The sequence below is a fragment of the Acinonyx jubatus genome, chromosome B1, assembly GCF_027475565.1.
Source record: "Acinonyx jubatus isolate Ajub_Pintada_27869175 chromosome B1, VMU_Ajub_asm_v1.0, whole genome shotgun sequence".
NCBI classification, from domain to species: domain Eukaryota; kingdom Metazoa; phylum Chordata; class Mammalia; order Carnivora; family Felidae; genus Acinonyx; species Acinonyx jubatus.
Genome location: NC_069382.1, coordinates 90252752 through 90271829, shown reverse-complemented (window position 1 = coordinate 90271829; position 19078 = coordinate 90252752). Strand labels below are relative to the sequence as shown.

Sequence of the window (19078 nt, the reverse complement as noted above, 5' to 3'; positions counted from 1 at the left end):
CTACAGTAGCTGCCAGCCCACATCTCCCGGCGTGAATTCCTCGGCTTTTCAGGACCCACCTCCGCCCTACGCCCCAACTGCCTCACTCCGCTGCATCCAGCCCCGATAGACCCTCCCGCTTAGTTTGACACAACCCATGTTATATCCTTTTTTTAAAATCGTACAGGCAGTCTCGGCCAGAGCCCCTTCGTTAGGTAACCCCTGTCAGTTAGCGGCCCCTCTGCAACTTTTCCCCTTCTCGGTGATTTATTTCCACGATCGGTAGTAAAGGAAAACACCTTAAAGGAAAAAGAATGTTAGCGTCATTGGAAACCCCGCTCCTGGGAGAGGATACCGCTGCTGTTGCTATTATGTTTTCGCATTTGCTGATGCAAACAGGGGAACCTCTCTATTCCCTCTCCATTACCTGCGGCTGGGGACTGGGAACTTTCCGCGGCAGAGTCCCCAGCCAGCGCCTCGGGACCTGCCGGGCTGTTCTCACTCTCACACTCACACTCACCCCGGCAGCCCGCCCGAACGCGGGTTCCATCCCGCCCCTCCCGGCTGCCGAGTGACGCTCATGATTGACAGCCAGATCTGCCAGTTAGCGGTGGCTCGGTGGGTGGTGCTCCTCAGCGATTGGTTGGCAGAATGAGGGCGCTGCGCAAAAACAGAAAAGCGGAGCGCTCGGAGCTCAGAAACTGCCAGCCGAGATCACAGTCTCTAGGACTGAAGCAGGAGGAGGGAAAGACTGGAAGGAAGAGAGACAGGTTAGAGGGAAAGAGGCTTGGGAAGAAAACAGCAGGAAAGAAGCCGCTCATCACACTTCTAGAGAGGCAAATGATGCTGGAGATGAGGACAGAGAAAGACAAAACTATGAGAGCCAAAAAATACAAATAAAACGAAAGAGGAGAAAATGCCAAGAAGAACATCCATCCGGAGAAATGAAGAGAATGAAAGTTTTATGCTGCAGAGCCGTTCTATGTTTTTCCGGCAAAAAATTCTCTTGCTGTTTTTAAGCCCTTTTGCATTTGCCAGCCGTTGACATTGAGGCATGTTCAGCGGTGCCAGCAGCGTCTCATCTTCCTTCTCCTCTTCCTCTTCATCTTCCTCCTCCTCATCTTCCTCCACCATCACCATCACCACCACCGCCACCACCACCACCTCCTCCTCCTCCTCCTCCCCCTCCTTCTTTTCCTCCTCCTCCTTCTCCTCCCATCAGCAAGAAGACAAACCGAGGACAGTCTTGAAATATCGAAATTTCCTCCTTGGGATTTGCCAGCGCCGCGTTGCGCCAAGACTGTCGGAATAAAGGACGCTGACTATTGTATTATTATTTTATTAATTGGTCAGTGGGAAGATTACCGATGAGGAAAGGGGACGCCTGTCACCCTTCCTGCGCTAAGATTGAAAAATGAGGCTGAGTTGGGGGAAGCCCTAAAATGAAGCAAGAGGAATAAGATTTTTCAGGACAGAAAGCCACAGGAGCCCCCCACACAGCGCACTTTTATTTGTTTTTTTTTTTTTTTTTAAGATTTTTTTTTTTTTTCTGTGGTGGTGGGGGAGGTGATTGGGTGGCTGACTGGCTGCGGGAAGCTGCTTCCTTTCCCTTTGGAGATGATTGTGCTATTATTCTTTGCCTTGCTCTGGATGGTGGAAGGAGTCTTTTCCCAGCTTCACTACACAGTGCAGGAGGAGCAGGAACATGGCACTTTCGTGGGGAATATCGCTGAAGATCTGGGCTTGGACATTACAAAACTTTCAGCTCGCAGGTTTCAAACGGTGCCCAACTCGCGGACCCCTTACTTGGACCTCAACCTGGAGACCGGGGTGCTGTACGTGAACGAGAAGATCGACCGCGAGCAAATCTGCAAGCAGAGCCCGTCCTGCGTCCTGCACCTGGAGGTCTTCCTGGAGAACCCCCTCGAGCTCTTCCGTGTGGAGATCGAAGTGCTGGACATCAATGACAACCCCCCCTCCTTCCCGGAGCCGGACCTGACTGTGGAGATCTCTGAGAGCGCCACGCCGGGCACCCGCTTCCCGCTGGAGAGCGCATTCGACCCAGACGTGGGCACCAACTCCTTGCGCGACTACGAGATCACCCCCAACAGCTACTTCTCCCTGGACGTGCAGACCCAGGGGGATGGCAACCGATTCGCCGAGCTGGTGCTGGAGAAGCCGCTGGACCGAGAGCAGCAAGCGGTGCACCGCTACGTGCTGACCGCGGTGGACGGGGGAGGAGGGGGAGGAGGAGGAGAAGGAGGGGGAGGCGGCGGGGGAGGCGGCCTGCCCCCCCAACAGCAGCGCACCGGCACTGCCCTACTCACCATCCGAGTGCTGGACTCCAACGACAACGTCCCCGCCTTCGACCAACCCGTCTACACTGTGTCTCTACCAGAGAACTCGCCGCCGGGCACGCTCGTAATCCAGCTCAACGCCACAGACCCAGATGAGGGCCAGAATGGCGAAGTCGTGTATTCCTTCAGCAGCCACATTTCGCCCCGGGCGCGGGAGCTCTTTGGACTCTCCCCGCGCACTGGCCGGCTGGAGGTGAGCGGAGAGCTAGACTATGAAGAGAGCCCGGTGTACCAAGTGTACGTACAAGCCAAGGACCTGGGCCCCAACGCGGTGCCCGCGCACTGCAAGGTGCTTGTGCGAGTACTGGATGCTAACGACAACGCTCCGGAGATCAGCTTCAGCACGGTGAAGGAGGCGGTGAGCGAGGGCGCGGCGCCCGGGACCGTGGTGGCCCTGTTCAGCGTGACCGACCGCGACTCCGAGGAGAATGGGCAGGTGCAGTGCGAGCTGCTGGGGGATGTGCCGTTCCGCCTCAAGTCTTCCTTCAAGAACTACTATACGATCGTGACCGAAGCCCCCCTGGACCGAGAGGCCGGGGACTCCTACACCCTGACCGTTGTGGCTCGGGACCGGGGCGAGCCGGCGCTCTCCACCAGTAAGTCGATCCAGGTGCAAGTGTCAGATGTGAACGACAACGCACCGCGGTTTAGCCAGCCGGTCTACGACGTGTATGTGACCGAGAACAACGTGCCCGGCGCCTATATCTACGCGGTAAGCGCCACAGACCGCGACGAGGGCGCCAACGCCCAGCTAGCCTACTCTATCCTCGAGTGCCAGATCCAGGGCATGAGCGTCTTCACTTACGTGTCCATCAACTCTGAGAACGGCTACTTGTACGCCCTGCGCTCCTTCGATTACGAGCAGCTCAAGGACTTCAGCTTCCAGGTGGAAGCTCGGGACGCCGGCAGCCCCCAGGCTCTGGCCGGTAACGCCACCGTCAACATCCTCATCGTGGACCAGAACGACAACGCCCCTGCCATCGTGGCGCCCCTGCCTGGGCGCAACGGGACTCCAGCGCGGGAGGTGCTGCCCCGGTCGGCGGAGCCAGGCTACCTGCTGACCCGCGTGGCCGCAGTGGACGCAGACGACGGCGAGAACGCCCGGCTCACCTACAGCATTGTGCGGGGCAACGAAATGAACCTCTTCCGCATGGACTGGCGCACCGGGGAACTCCGCACCGCGCGCCGGGTGCCGGCCAAGCGCGACCCCCAGCGGCCTTACGAGCTGGTGATCGAGGTGCGCGACCACGGGCAGCCGCCCCTGTCCTCCACTGCCACACTGGTGGTGCAGCTGGTGGATGGAGCCGTGGAGCCCCAGGGAGGGGGCGGGGGCGGTAGCGGGGGGTCAGGGGAGCATCAGCGCCCCAGCCGCTCCGGCGGCGCGGAGACCTCGCTGGACCTCACCCTCATCCTCATCATTGCGCTGGGCTCGGTGTCTTTCATATTCCTGCTAGCCATGATCGTGCTTGCCGTGCGTTGCCAAAAAGAGAAGAAGCTGAACATCTACACCTGTCTGGCCAGTGACTGCTGCCTCTGCTGCTGCTGCTGTGGCGGTGGGGGCTCGACCTGCTGCGGCCGCCAAGCCCGGGCGCGCAAGAAAAAACTCAGCAAGTCGGACATCATGCTTGTGCAAAGCTCCAACGTACCCAGTAACCCGGCCCAAGTGCCGGTGGAGGAGTCCGGGGGCTTTGGCTCCCACCACCACAACCAGAATTACTGCTACCAGGTCTGCCTGACCCCTGAGTCCGCCAAGACCGACCTGATGTTCCTTAAGCCCTGCAGCCCATCGCGGAGTACGGACACTGAGCACAACCCCTGCGGGGCCATCGTCACCGGCTACACAGACCAGCAGCCCGACATCATCTCCAACGGAAGCATTTTGTCCAACGAGGTAAGGCTGAAGCGAAAGGACCACCATCTCTCATCTCCTCCATCTGAAAGCCTCCTCTAGCCCGGCCCTTGTATCTCTGGTGCACTCTGTATTTATATTTAGGATATTAACTTCTTTGTATCTTTGTGGGGGCAGGAATTGGGCGGGGGAGGCTATCCCACCCCTTCGTATGTAACCTAAACTTCGTGTTGTCCCTAATTTTCTGCGCTCCACCCCTCCACATTTACTTTCATTTCCTCCCCTTGGTGCTTTGCCACCTTGAACCTTCCTTCTTCCCTCGGGCATCGTTCCTTTAAAATCCTAACCCCTTCTCAGTCCTTTCCCTTCTCAGTTTTCTGAGGGTAAAGGGAAAAGTAGGAGGGGGACCGAGGGAAATGTGATGGAGGGACTTTCTGGCACCGGCAAAGGTCTTTTTCTCTTTGCGTTTGTCCCAGGCGTTAATAAAGTTAATGCTGTTTGCTTTGTTTATCGATGCTTTCAGTCGCGTGTAAAAGTAAGCTATAGATTGTTTAACTTTGCACAGTCGTCTAAACTCGAATGCATGTTTTAGCGAATAACTTATCAGATCCTTGTCCCCTGAACTCGGGTTGCAGAAAAGCCTTCAGTTCTGCTCTGGACAGCATTTACAGACGCTCTTGAAACCCAAGGCCCACACAGTGTGAATTTGAATGAAGTTATTTTGGCACAAACCCCTGTAAGCGTAAACTAAAGAAAGGCTTAAACAATTGTTACCTTAAATATATCTCTTAACTAATAATCACCTCTTGCCACTGTTCTTGATAAATCACCACTGTTGGCTTTCTTCCTCAAAGAATTTGGCTTGTCAATTCCGATTTCTATTTAAAAGATGGAGAAGTGGCAAAGTTGGAAGGTGGGAGGGAGGGGGAGAACAGGGTTGATTTATGTACTAGAAAGTTTGGACCGGAAAAGGTGTGTGGATGCCGGAGGTGGGGGGAGGAGAATGCAGAGGGCGTTTGGAGGGGGAAAAGAATGGGGGGGGGGCTTTATGAATTCCTTTCTTGGCAGGTTATTTTATTTGAGTCTTAGATATTATTAATTGACTTTCATGAATATTTGTACAGTTCATTTGTATCTTAAGCACATTTTGAAAATAAACAACAAAATAATTCCATAAAATATCCAAACTTTTTGCTTATTGAGCGTGCTGTTTTTCTTGTGTCAACCAGTATGCACCTAAACACTGTTTTAGGCCACTGAAAGAAAGACTGTAGAGTTTACCTAGGTTGACTCTATTAGGGACAATAGTTTATGAGCCCTAGCTATGAGGTCATTTGCATTCTCTCCTTAAAAACACACATACACACGTTTAAAATTGGCTTTTTATTTTTGGAATTTTTTTTTTAACCTTTACTGAAAGTCTAGATTGAGTGTCTCTGCATATCCCCCCACCCCTTACCCAGCAGTCACTAGGGTGAGGTCTTAGAATAGCTTGAAAATTCATAAAAATGCACACAATTACTTAAACTAGACTCAGTTCCTTACCTCAAAAAAAGGACTGTTAGTTAAACCCTTAGCATTCAAATGCTCTTGATTTATTTATTTTTTTTCTAGACTAAACACCAGCGAGCAGAGCTCAGCTATCTAGTTGACAGACCTCGCCGAGTTAACAGGTATGGACTCTTTTTTTTTTTTTTCCTACCTTGGTGTGTGGACAATTTACAACCTACTAAAATTAGGAATTAGGGGTATTATTCAATATTAAAATATAAAATGTATAAAGCATTTCCAGTTAAGGCAGAACATACATGCTGATTATGTTGGGGTTCCTAGACAATACATTAAAATCTGGGCATATTTCATTTATATACAACTTACTGAATATATTTGAATATCTTATCAATTTACACGCCTACGCTGCTTCTGATAGTCTCCCTAACTGTTCCAGGTGGATACTCTCTTTTATGAAAATCATATAAACATATACATAACTCTAATCATAGAAAATGGCTAAACTAGATACACCTTAAGGGCTCAACCACCTGCTGTGCTCAGTTTTAAAGAGCTAAGTTTAAGGTGATGAAAACCAGCTTTATGCAGAAATAAAGGCAACTAAGAGGTCTATGAATCTGCAGCACCATTGTTGACCATGTGGTGGCAGAAGAATGTTTTCTGTGTTTCTTCACCTTTTTTATTCTAATATTCACGTTTTTGTACTTCTAGTTCTGCATTCCAGGAAGCCGACATAGTAAGCTCTAAGGACAGTGGTCATGGAGACAGTGAACAAGGAGATAGTGATCACGATGCCACCAACCGCGGCCAGTCAGCTGGTAAGTGTGTTCAAAGAGCAATGCTGACTTTTATGGTTTTTGTTGTTGTTGTTGTTGTTGTTGTTTTAAATAAATCTAGAAAGAATGATGTCCTAGGTAATTTTCTGTAAGTTTAATGTTGGTAAATCCACAGAAAAAATGGTGTCATGTTATGTTGATAAGCGTATATTCAAAAAGGATTATAAAAATTTGATGTTCCTTCAGAGAGGTAAAGCTAGAGATGTATTGTGAAATATGTTAGAATATGAGCTATTTCTTCCTTATGTAATGTTCTTTAGTGCAATTGTATTGCATACAAAGAGCTATAGATTTCTCACCTGGTCCAGTCCTCAGTGTTTAGTCAATTAAGGTATTATTAGACTTGTTTATGGATGAGGTAGCTGAAGATGAATGAAATTGATTGAACTGTACAAAGTCACAAGAGAATAATTGGATGATTGGGAACTAGAATCCAAATTTCTTGCTTTTGAGAGCAGTGCATCTTGTAAGCCACTGAGTATTGAATGGTAGAAGGAATGGTGATGAAAAGTCATGAATAGCCTGAAAGCAGGGTTTCCAATGCTGGGTTCTTAGGCTTCAGGACATTAGGAAACATTTGATAATGTGTATTTTCTCGAGCATCCTAGATTTCCTCATATTTTCAATAAGGCCCATGACCTGTCAAAAGTTGAACCCTGTGTGTATTTGTATACGAGTTTAATGATAGTCACTGATGGGGTTGCAATGTGACACAGATGTTTTACATTGTTTATTTGCTTTACTTTTGTCTATATAAATTTAACTGTTAAGTTTTATAGGATGCCGATAACTCTGCTTACTAATACTTAAAGAAGACACTTTAAAGATAAAATATGTCCCTTACAATGATGAAAATGATTTCATATTTGAGTTTGGATTAAATGAGGTTGGATTTTCCACCTCGTTGGCCTTTCAACCAAGAAGGGTAGGGTGATTGTTTTTTTTTTTTTTTTTAAATTTTTCTTTTTTGAGGTTTGTGGTTTTCTGACATGTGAAAAGAAATGGAAAGGCGAATGAATTAACTTTTGTGACTTGTAAAAATGTCCATCATTGGGCCATCTCTGGATTCAACTCTGGTCACATGCTTTTGAGCTCCATTTTGGTTAACAATGTAACCCTAGAGTGAGAGAGTCCTGATTCTCAAGGTAATATTGGTCCTAGAGAGCACACATTCCTTAACACACTCAGTGGACCTCTAAACCGTGCTGAGGCAGTGTGTCAAAGGGCAGCCCACACCCCACGGTCTCCTGGCAGCAGTGGTTACTGCAAGCCTCCCACTTGGCCAATGTGTGCTGTGTCTGAGGCTGACTTAGCCTTGGGAAACACAGGCAGGAGGAGGGGGGGAAAAGCTGCTCAAGGGTCTCTTTATATTGCTGCAAGTCATTAATATGCAGACCTAATGAGACTTGAGAACTGCCAAGAATCCCCGGAGGTCCCTGCCCCTTGCGGGCCTTCACGCTAAGTGAACAGAGCATCTATTTAGTGTCTGGGAACCTGACAACAAACCAGATCTTGCCAGAAGTTTATATTTGAGTACAAAGTCCCTTTCATTTTTGGCCTATATATGGCATATGATTTATTGTTATCTTTAAAAAGCTGTACATGTAGAATTGCTCATTCCTGTTCTTTTTCCAGGGTTTCTAATTTAAGTTAGCCTTTTTTAAACTTTTAAAACAAAATGTTTAATATTAAAACAGAGTATCTGGTGCATGTTTCCTTGGGTGCATTTTATTCTTTTCCCACTCCCCCACCCTCTGCTTTGTTTTGTTGTTGTTGTTGTTGTTGTTGTTGTTTTTCTGTAGCACTCCAATCTCAATGAACATTTCAATTAGTTTAGTCCCTCAGACATAATGAGCCATAATAACCTAACCAAAGAAAGAGAAATGAATAAACATCTGCAAAAAGTGCTAAATTTGGAAGATGGATGGGAATATATTCTTATCAATGCGTCTTCCCAGTAGCTGTTTTATTTCACAGGCACTCACTGTTACCATTTCGGTAATGTTTCTTTCAAATTATTTGAGATGTCAAAGCATTACAAGGAAAATTAAAATGCTACATTGTGTACTGGAAAAATTTCCAAAAAGCAAGGCAGTTTGTATTTTTCTTTATCAGTGGTAAAATTTGCCTGTGTCTTTACATTCTTAAACACGAAAAGTATCACAGAATTAACAATTTACTTTTGTATTTCCTTGGCAGTTACAAGGCAGGCACAACATACTGAGTGCGATAATTGCTCTTTTAGAATTGTAATGACACGCTTGTATTAAGAAGTAATCTCACCTTTGTGTGCTGAATTGCAATCAGATTTAATATGTCTAATTTTATGGTAAGAATGATTTTGAAGTGTTTTCTTTTTTTAAGTATGAAACCCTAAGTGCAGAGAATTGAAATCCATTTACTTAATGACTTTTTCCAGTCCCTACTGATGTTGTGTCCTATAAACTTCACACCAAGTGGCTACAATATTTCCTAAAAGTTAAGCCCATTTCAGGGAAATAAATACATCTGTTTTATTTTCTTGTAATGCCAGGTACTAATGATCTTCTAGTTGTGTAATATTTAGGAAATATTATTCATAGCACATCTATATCCAGGTTTAGGATATGAAAAAAAAAATTCATACACATCAGCAAATCTCACTGAGCTAGTTTTTAGGGGAAGAACACCAGATTGCCATGGAAAAATAACATTAGAAAGATACAGACTCTGAAATCTCTACTTCAGTGTGTACCTTCTTCCATATTTCATTATATACACTATTTAGCTCAGTGCTTCACCTGTTTAAACTTGCTAACTTTTTATTTATCCCTGATTTCTTTTTCTGTTAGCATTATTTTGTATTTATTTATTTCGATATGCCTTCTATTTATTCTACTATGAATAGTTTTCTTTTTTGTTCTTTCTCCACCCCCCCCCCCCCTTGCTTTTCTCCTTTCTAAGCCATTTGGAGTCACCAATCTTGTTCATAGAAGGGCTTTAAACACGGAGGCAGCTGCACAGAGAATCACATAAGCTTTTTCAGTTTTCTACTGCACCTGGCTCCATGTGTGAAATTCTTCGGCTTGACCACTGCTCTGTGGCATTTTCTTTCTATAGCCTTGTCAAGGTGCTTTCCGTTTTTTTCAGTGTGCTATTGATGTATTGGTTAGATATGGCAGAAGTCCAGGGAGATGTGGTAAATGTATGCATAAACCATCACAAGAGGAAAATCTGATTAATCACAGCTTAAATAGCCACAAATAAGTCAAAGTGTACTTAAAAGAAATATGGTTTCAATTTGGTTTATTATATCATGAGATTAAGATATCTTTTTCTGATTTGGAATACTGATACAAAAATTTTAGTTGCATATTCTTAAACATTTTAACATTATTACAGGCACATCTAAGGAGATATATTTAGTTATAAGAATTTTTTGCCTCACTTATTAAATATTTGTGATATGCACACTATTAGACTTATCAATTTATTTCTAATATCTGTGTCCTCTTAAAAAATATATTGAAAAGGACAACGTAATAAATGATTCTGTTAATGTTACGTGTTATAGTTTACCTGAAAATTGTCAAACCTCTCTTCCTTGTACGTTTGATCTTCAGTTACAAGGAAACTTAGATTAGGTGTGTTAATTTTAATTATTGAGATTGATGCAGGATATGCGGTCAAAATTTGGCTACATGTTAAAAAAACAAAGTGACTGGAGTTGCCAGTATTTCCAAACTTGTAAAGTATACCATGAAACATATTCAGCGATTGCACCATTCTTACAAGACCAACAAGACAATTTTTGATTTATCATCAATACAAATTTCCCTTTCCCAGCTCCACTCAGAATGTAGATACTGGCAGATTAGCATCTGGATTTGTAAATAAAGTGAATTTATATGATTGTTTGCAAAAGCTTATTCGTGTTACTGGTGAAAATCTGAACTGCCACTTGATGCTACAGAGAGATTTATAATTGGAAAAACGCATATGACAAAATATTAGAGAAAATGGAGAAAAATATCAACACACTGGAAGATTGATAAATGAGGAGAAACTTTGATGCACATGTTTTGATTTTTTCATGAGTGAATCATGTTAATAAATATCTGCGTCCAAGCTATCTTTTCCTAAAACTTATGCCAATTTTTGCGGTTATAATTAATATCTCTCCAATTTTTGTTGTTGGTAAGTGGTTAAAGGAAGACTGGAAATTTCCTCAAAAAATTAAGTATTGATTTTCTTTAAAATTAATTTATCGTGTTACGAAAAATTAAGCATTTTTATGAAGTCTTGGTGCATGAGAAATAAATGCACACATAACTTTATATTGTTACATTCATCAGAAAACACCACAAACTGAATACAATTATAGTATTTTTGAAATCATGATTTGTTCTCAATGGTAATAGCACTGCCTCTGACTATAAAGAACAAGTTACTTGCCAGTTCAAAAATATGTATTTTAAAATTTGTCTAAATATATCTTTGCATAACAAGCAGTCTATCACGTCAGCTGTCATGCCTTGTAGAACAGATTATTTCTGAGAAGTGGGAAAAATAAATAACTAGGAGAAGAAATTTCGAGTAATGTATATGTATGTGTGTATATGTGTATATATATATGTATGTATGTATATGTGTATATATGTATATACACATATACATGTATATACATATATGTGTATATGTGTATGTATATATGTGTGTGTGTGTGTGTATGTGTGTGTGTGTGTGTGTGTATATATATATACATATATATATATATGTTGAGATGATTCTTAGAAATTACCAAAACTTCAAAACTGAGGTTTGGCCTGTATTTTTCTGCTAAACAAATCTCACAGGTTCTATACTTAGGGGCATTCGAATGAGAAAATATAAAAATCACCTTAAATTTATTTTCTCTGGGGCCTTCACTTTGAGCTATTAAAAAATTCCAAGGGCAATGTGAAAAGCATACATTTTAATACATCACCTGTCCCGGAAGACCTGGCATCCCTGTATATCATGTAGTCATTTATCACAACAGAACTTAAACATACTTCTGCTTATTTGGCCATTAAACAGTATATTTAATGGGACTGGCGATAAATGAAAGAAGGTAAAAAAAGAAAAAAAAAAGAAAAGAATAGTTAGTCTTTCAGTGACTCCCTCAAGTAAGGAAGTAACAGGTATATTTACTTGGTTCTCAAATCATGTATCTAAAAGACAAATGATTTGACATGTATTGATGTAGTTTTTATGTTATTATTTTTTAATTTTGCTTCTGAGTCTGACATTTTCCTCCTGAGAAACTGGTACACTTGTTTCGTCAGTAAAACTGGTGGAGTATGTTCATGCACAATTTGTAGCACCTTATCTTTCATTCTGGTTACATATAGCTGTGTGGTATTACTGTGGGAATCACACTTTTAAAAGACTAGTTCATGAATTCAGTAAGAACATCATTTACAAGTGTTTTCTCTGTCAAGTAAAATTGTTCTTCCAGCATAAATCTTCATCCTATTTCTCATTTTTCTTGTTATGCACATGATATCATTTTTGTACGGGTTCTTGACTCGTGAGAACTTGATTACATCGTCTGAGAGAATTTTAACTAGTTTCTAATAATTAAAGAAGCTGAAGACCAGAAAACCAGACACTTCAAGAAAAGAAAATGGGCGCAACTGAGTATAAAGTATTTAATTAAACAAGTTCTACTAAAAGTACCTCCTAACACATACAACATCTTAATAATGTTGAGAGACTATTTTATTAAAATTTTTCTATAAGACAGATGATCACATTTAAAATTAGGAGAGTACTTGAGAGTATAGCTGCTCAAAAAGATGGGAAAGATTGTTAATGGTATCATGTATATTTAAAATGATATTCATCGGTCATGTGAGAAAAAACTGTATTCCAAATTTTGCATTAATACCCATTTTATTATGGTTTAATAATGTAGTATTATCCTAATATTTGTATTAATTCCACCAACTTCAAACTTAATTATGATTTGGATTTAATTTTAAAATAAATAATTGCTCACAATCATTTTACTTTGAACAGTAATTCCATCTATCAAAAAAATCTTTTTTTTTTTGCTCTATCATATTTCAAATAGGGAGTGTTTCTAGTACAGTATTCAAAATATAAATCTCTTTGGTTCTATAGCTTCTACCAACCTAGGATGTCAATGTGTATCAATTTCTTTCCTTTTTCTTTTTCTTTCTAAATATCTCTGTGAAGAAATAGGGGAAAAAAAAAAAAACCTCAGCTACCCTGGTGTCAAAAAAACACTGACATATTTTACATGCTTTCTTAACCTGGTTCCTTATCCAGGTTTCAGCTCACGTTTAAGTTCCTCAACAGTTCACTGATCAGTAATTTATTTCAAGGCTTATGCATGACAATTATCAATGGAACACTATAATCGAAGCCAGACTCGGCATTATACATAGTTTAATTTAAAATAAAAAAGTCATAAAGTGAGATTAATACATGATAAGAAGATTCATTTTATTTCTTTAAACATAATTTACATAATTAACTGTTCTTATCTCCAAAATACTTGTGGACAATCTAGAAGATTAATACTCTGAAAAAAATTATTTTCTATACTTTATATATACAGATGTTAATATATACACACACAAACACGTAAAGCAGTTTGTGACAAAAGGCCATTAGGAATTTAAAAACCAAAACTCAAGAGTTCAAAATCACTCCTGATATTTGTAAGAAGAAACAATCAGATGGGTTCATTAAATAAATATGACTCTGTTGATTAAAAAAGAAATTCATCGTTTTTCCAGACTGCTCATGCATTTGAGAGCTTCTTTTATGCAGAATAATCATACTTGAGTTATTTTAAATTGATCCTGTTTAAAAACATGCACAATAAATGTGTTAGTATGTTTAGAAAAATATTAAAATGTGATTATGGTTTATGTACTTGTTTTTCTGAATAGGGGTAGTTACCAAAATGAATGTCAAATAGTATTCTATAATGCTCAAAATTATTATGCTTTGCCTAAGAAACTGAGCTTTCTTGAGTCACAACTAGATAATATTTAATAGTCTTGTCAATCTGTGGGAGACGATGAAACTTGAAGGTGTCATTTGAAATCTTAGTATCCTAGGATTAGTAAGGAAACAGTTCTGTGTTCACTAGGACAAGTGTTTCCAGTGTGAAACAAGTAATAAGGTATTTGTCAATAGTATCTGCAGCTGACTCACATTACACTTGATTACCTTGGTTTCACTAATTATAGTCATTTGTTCTGGGTTTGTCTGCAGTGGCGAATAATAAGTAGTAATACGGGCTACCAGAATGTCATTGAGCTATACCTTTTAGGGTCATTTTCTGAGGTGCTAAGAAAGCATGCTCTTGGCCACTCACAAAATGTTGTTTCATTCTTGTTATTTATTGGTTTATCAATATGTGTGCCGTATTTCTCTTGGATTTCACTTTCTGTTTAATGTCTAGATTTCTTAATCTAAATATCATCATTTGTGCTTTACATATTTCTGATGTTTTTGTCTCTAAGGGAAAAATAAACATGTTGGATGCCTTATCATCATTAGAGATTATGGATTATAAAAGCTTTATACTTACATTTTTCTCTATTATGAATTTCACCAGAGATTTTTAAAAATATTCATTCTTTTTCTACTCACCATTCCCTAGGTTTTTTTTTTTTTTTTTCCCCACAGCTTTTTCCCAACTCTGAGAATTTTAGAAAGATCTATCTACCTTAAGGTCCTCTTTGCTAGAAGAGTCTAACCCTTTGCACAATAGTACAAAGACATTTTTGATGTCTATGAGGTTAAGGCAAGAAAAATTTGTTAAAACGCATTCACCCAGCACTCTTTATGCTACCTGTAATCTTTCACATTAGTGAAACCTGGATCCATAGTTTCCCTTTTGTTTACAGGCATGGATCTCTTCTCCAACTGTACTGAGGAATGTAAAGCGCTGGGCCATTCAGATCGGTGCTGGATGCCTTCTTTTGTCCCCGCGGATGGACGCCAGGCTGCGGATTATCGCAGCAATCTGCATGTTCCTGGCATGGACTCTGTTCCAGACACTGAGGTGTTTGAAACTCCAGAAGCCCAGCCTGGGGCGGAGAGGTCTTTCTCCACCTTTGGCAAAGAGAAGGCCCTTCACAGCACCCTGGAGAGGAAGGAGCTGGATGGACTGCTGTCTAATACACGAGCGCCTTACAAACCACCATATTTGAGTAAGTATTACATAAAAGCCTTTATCAAAGTATTCCCTTTGAGGGAATAAAGTTCAACATGCCATTCTTCTTAGTGAAAATAGAGCTCAGGTTGTTTTTCAGAAACAAAGATAAAAGTGACTCTTGGATGCAGGCAGTCCTTTACTATGGAAAAATGAATATCTTAACAGGAAGACAGGTTTCTGTGTTAGGACATGGTTATTGGCAACAATCAAACATAACTTTTGATGTTGAAAACATTTTTCAAATGCATTTCATATTTCCTTTGAATATTGCTCGCTTGCTTACTTGATTTCCATGTGTTTTGAAGGGCTTAATTAAGATGGAAAAACATCTCTTGACACTTGAGTCACTGGGAGATCTCATTTTTTTATTGATGCCAGCATTTTCACATAATCATCCTTTTCCCACAGTGACATTAAACATTTTAGGCTAAATTAAGAAATCAGCGCAGCTATCACTTTGACCATTCAACGTGATTTAGTAATATGTTCATATGGTCAGAATCAGACGAATTATGTGATGGAAACATACGAATAAAGCAATATTCTTCATTTACTTAAAATAATACATTCTTCTAACAATGGAGATGTTCAAAATTGTACTCCTCTCTTTCAATATTGGGACCATATTCTCTAAGTGGATTTTTTTATACAACCACAGTGAAAATAAAAATGCTTAGAGATTCTGTAGTATATTTCTTTGAGGGTCTTGGTAATGAAATTATCCTATTATTCTCTGCTACATAGGAATCTTTTTTTCTTTTAGTTAATCAGTAAATACCACTGACAATTCAATAGTTTGGTCAAACCACATAAACTAATACTTGATAAGGATGAAACTCACAAAGACTCAATCAAAAGATGACTTTTATTTTGTATTGCAAATCTAACGTACATGGTGTTTTTCTTACTTTCATCCCCTAGTACAAAAAAAAGAAAAAAAAGAAAAGAAAATCATGGGATCATAAGCTAGAAACAAAAATAAAACAGTTTGCAGATGTATCATTACTTTCATGACTTCAGGAATGGGAGGGAAATAGAAAAAAAATACCTAAAGGAAAGACAAACTAGAAGAACATATATTTTAACTCATGAATGTAAATATGAAAGGCATGAATTGAATACACCGAGGACAAGACTACTACTCTAGACATTGATAAAGGCATGGATCTGCCATTGGAAACATACATTGTGATGGCAACACCGATTAAACTGTTTTATGAAGGATTCAATTCAACTTTTCAGATTTCTTGGAAATACCATTACCCCATATCATTTCAGAACCAAATAACTACTCCTGTCTATAAACTATTGATATTTATTTTGCTTTATTTTTTGGCGTTATAAAATGCAAGGAGACCACATATACTTAGAAAGTATTGAAATGTCCAACATCATAACTGATGAAATTTGGATGCTAAAGTCCTAAAGTTTAGCTCACACATCTACACACATTAGTGATTTAAAATAACCTAAAGTAGTTATTATGTGTGTTGCTAGAAATCAAAGAATTCATATATCATTTAATTAAGAAAATTAAGATTTTTTTCCATATTACTCAGATATGGTAGAATAAATTAGTTCTAAAAAACTATTTTTTTTCTGTTTTAGCCAGCTCACACCACTCAAAATTTAGGGTTTGGGATGAAGCGTGCCCTAGGTGAAAAAGAAGCAAAAATATAAGTATTTTGTTGTTTTTACTTATACTCTCCTTAGCTATTTGTATGACTTCAACTTTTAGTGTTTAATATTAACTTAAAATTACATCATGAGCCCGATATTAATAGACATAGTCAATTTTATGGTTAATTTAATAGTATAAACTATAAATCAAAACCATGCCTGACCATTTTGCCCTCCAAATTCACATGGTGGTAGTCATTCATATTTGTATTATTTATCATCAGGAATGGAAGTATTCTCATCTTCTAAATTGAAAGCATGTCCCTTACGTAACTAAATTAAAATTTTGACATCTATAACTTATTTTGAATCAGAATGTTTAAATAATTATTGAGATAGAGTGTTATTTTGCTAAACATGCATTTAGTTCTTTAGTAAACATAACGTACATTTTGATGTTGAGAAAAACAACTGTATATTTGGTTATTTTTGTAGAGCTCTAAAAATAAAGCCTAATGAAGCTACCACTGCCATTTATAAAATGATGAGGAAATGCTAATATGCTTAATAATACAAATGAGATCATTGTCTGTGCCCAAGGACTTCCCGTTTCTATACTTGTGATTGCAAAATTTAAAATTTAAACTTGCAAGAAACCAACTTTTACATAAAAGTACGTGTATGCACATGTTAAAGAAAGTAGTTTCTGTGTTTCTTTTTTTAAAGAAATGCTCACATACAGCTACATTTTTTCTTTTTTTTTTCCAATGTGTAAGAAAAGATCTGTGAAGAATATACGTGATGCATTTAATGAAATGAAAGTTCGTTTTTAAATCAGGAGCGATTTTGAAAGTTTCTATTAATACTCGTTAGTCATGAACACCTTATGAGCTTGTTTGCTCTTATTTTTGTTACGATATTGTAGTTTGTTAAAACTCTGGTAAAAACCAAAGGGATACACTGAAGGACTGAAGAAATAAATGTAAATATGTAGAATATGGTCATATTCAAAACTCAGTGTTTAGATTTATCTTAAAATGCCGATGAATTTTAGCTTGGCTTTATCTTTTTTAGAATAATAAGAAATTCTAAAGTATCCCTTTAACTTTTAATAAAAGTTAATCATTGTTTTGAACACTTATTAAAATGAAACACAAAAAATATTACCTGGACTTTAAAAATAACATCACATTTTATAGTGAAGAATTCATGAAATTCTTTAGTATTATAGACACCTTATATACAATCAGTCTTTCAAATGACACATTCTGAATAATATCAGCAAATAAGGAGCATAAGAATAGTTTAAGTTCCAGAATAGTTGATAAAAGCTGTATTATCAAGGTAATTTAGAAAAACCCAGTAGTTAAAACAATTATGTTATTTTTGCAATCATTCTTGCTTATGATTTTGGCTACACATTTTGAACATCATCACTTAACGATTGATTTTGTCAGTGGATGAGACATATCTTTCGGTTCAAATAAGCCTAAATGAAACAAAGGATTTCAGGATTTCAGGATTCATTATTTGGAAATTTGATTTCTTGTTGATAAACATAATCAGTGCCTAAGAATTGGCAACAGTCAAAAGACAATAACCAATGAAATTTCATCTAAAATATATTTGTGAAAATCTTTTTTCATTAATTTGAAGGGTCATGAGATAATAAATTATGTTGAATGAAATGAAGAAATACAGTGACATAATTAATTTTTAAATACTGTATTCATGAAATATTCTAGGTTTCTAGAACTGTAAAGAACGATTTACTGAAGTGTCATGGTCCATGTGGCCTTCGTATTACACGTCATTTAGACCAGTCCATGCATGCCAAAAAATTACGAGCTGTCTCCTGACCTAATTTTAATTTTGCCTACTTTTTGAATCCCCTTCAAACTTCAATTCAATTTGCTCTTAACACAAGAAAAGGTGTCAGAACTTTTGAAACATTCCATTTGAAAAATTGCTGACACTTTACGTAGTCTTCTTTTCAGTAAACGTCATTTTGAGAAAATTCTTTTGGGCATCGATGTTATTTCTATGGTGCACTTCAAGTTTTCAGTTGATTAAAATTGTAGAGCATGTTTTGTTTAGTCACATTTCTTTCAATCCCTTCATTATCTCAATCTGCCTTCTGTGAGTTTTCTTAATCTGTTGAACTCAATAGTGTGGTAAGAGTGTACATAGGATTCAAAATAAACAACTTCTCTTATTGGCACACAGCACCCTCATATTTACATATCTTCATATAGTGTTTTCTCTGGGATTTGTATATTCCTATAATGTCATAAACATAGCATCACTTTTTCAAATATTAAAGTCCACAAATAAGCATTCTTGTATGTGGCCTTTTTAACATTCCTGTCTCCTAGCTCCATACATCACTAAATAGATGCACATCTTTTTCAGGATTATTTTTTTCCTAGTACTTATGTTAATTTCTGTTCCCTTTGTCTCCAGGTTGTGTTACTTTTTTATAATATCCTATTTCTGAGACTTTTGCTCCTCTCACTCTTCTCTATAAGAGTAGCTCTAGATTTGTGAGCCTAACTTTCTCACTTTTTTAGTTTATCCCTTTGTGACACATCTCTAGTCTTTGAATCACACCAGTCCTTCTATTTTTCATTAAATTCCTTTGTTTAGTGATTAAGAATTGATCTTTCATAATTGACATAATTTACGCACCTCAACTCCGTGAACA

General features: G+C 39.1%; 1 protein-coding gene across 3 annotated transcripts in view; it reads left to right on the top strand.

Moving 5' to 3' along the window:
• The first annotated feature begins 670 nt into the window (after positions 1-670).
• Positions 671-19078, top strand: part of PCDH10 (protocadherin 10) — a 62404-nt gene continuing 43996 nt past the window's right edge. For all 3 annotated transcript variants that reach the window (XM_027066110.2, XM_027066126.2, XM_027066118.2), the window contains exons 1-4: positions 671-4227; positions 5800-5858; positions 6409-6515; positions 14444-14749. In XM_027066110.2, the coding sequence (XP_026921911.2) occupies positions 1597-4227; positions 5800-5858; positions 6409-6515; positions 14444-14749 (3103 nt within the window). In that variant the 5' untranslated portion in view covers positions 671-1596. The remainder of the gene's footprint in view (positions 4228-5799; positions 5859-6408; positions 6516-14443; positions 14750-19078) is intronic.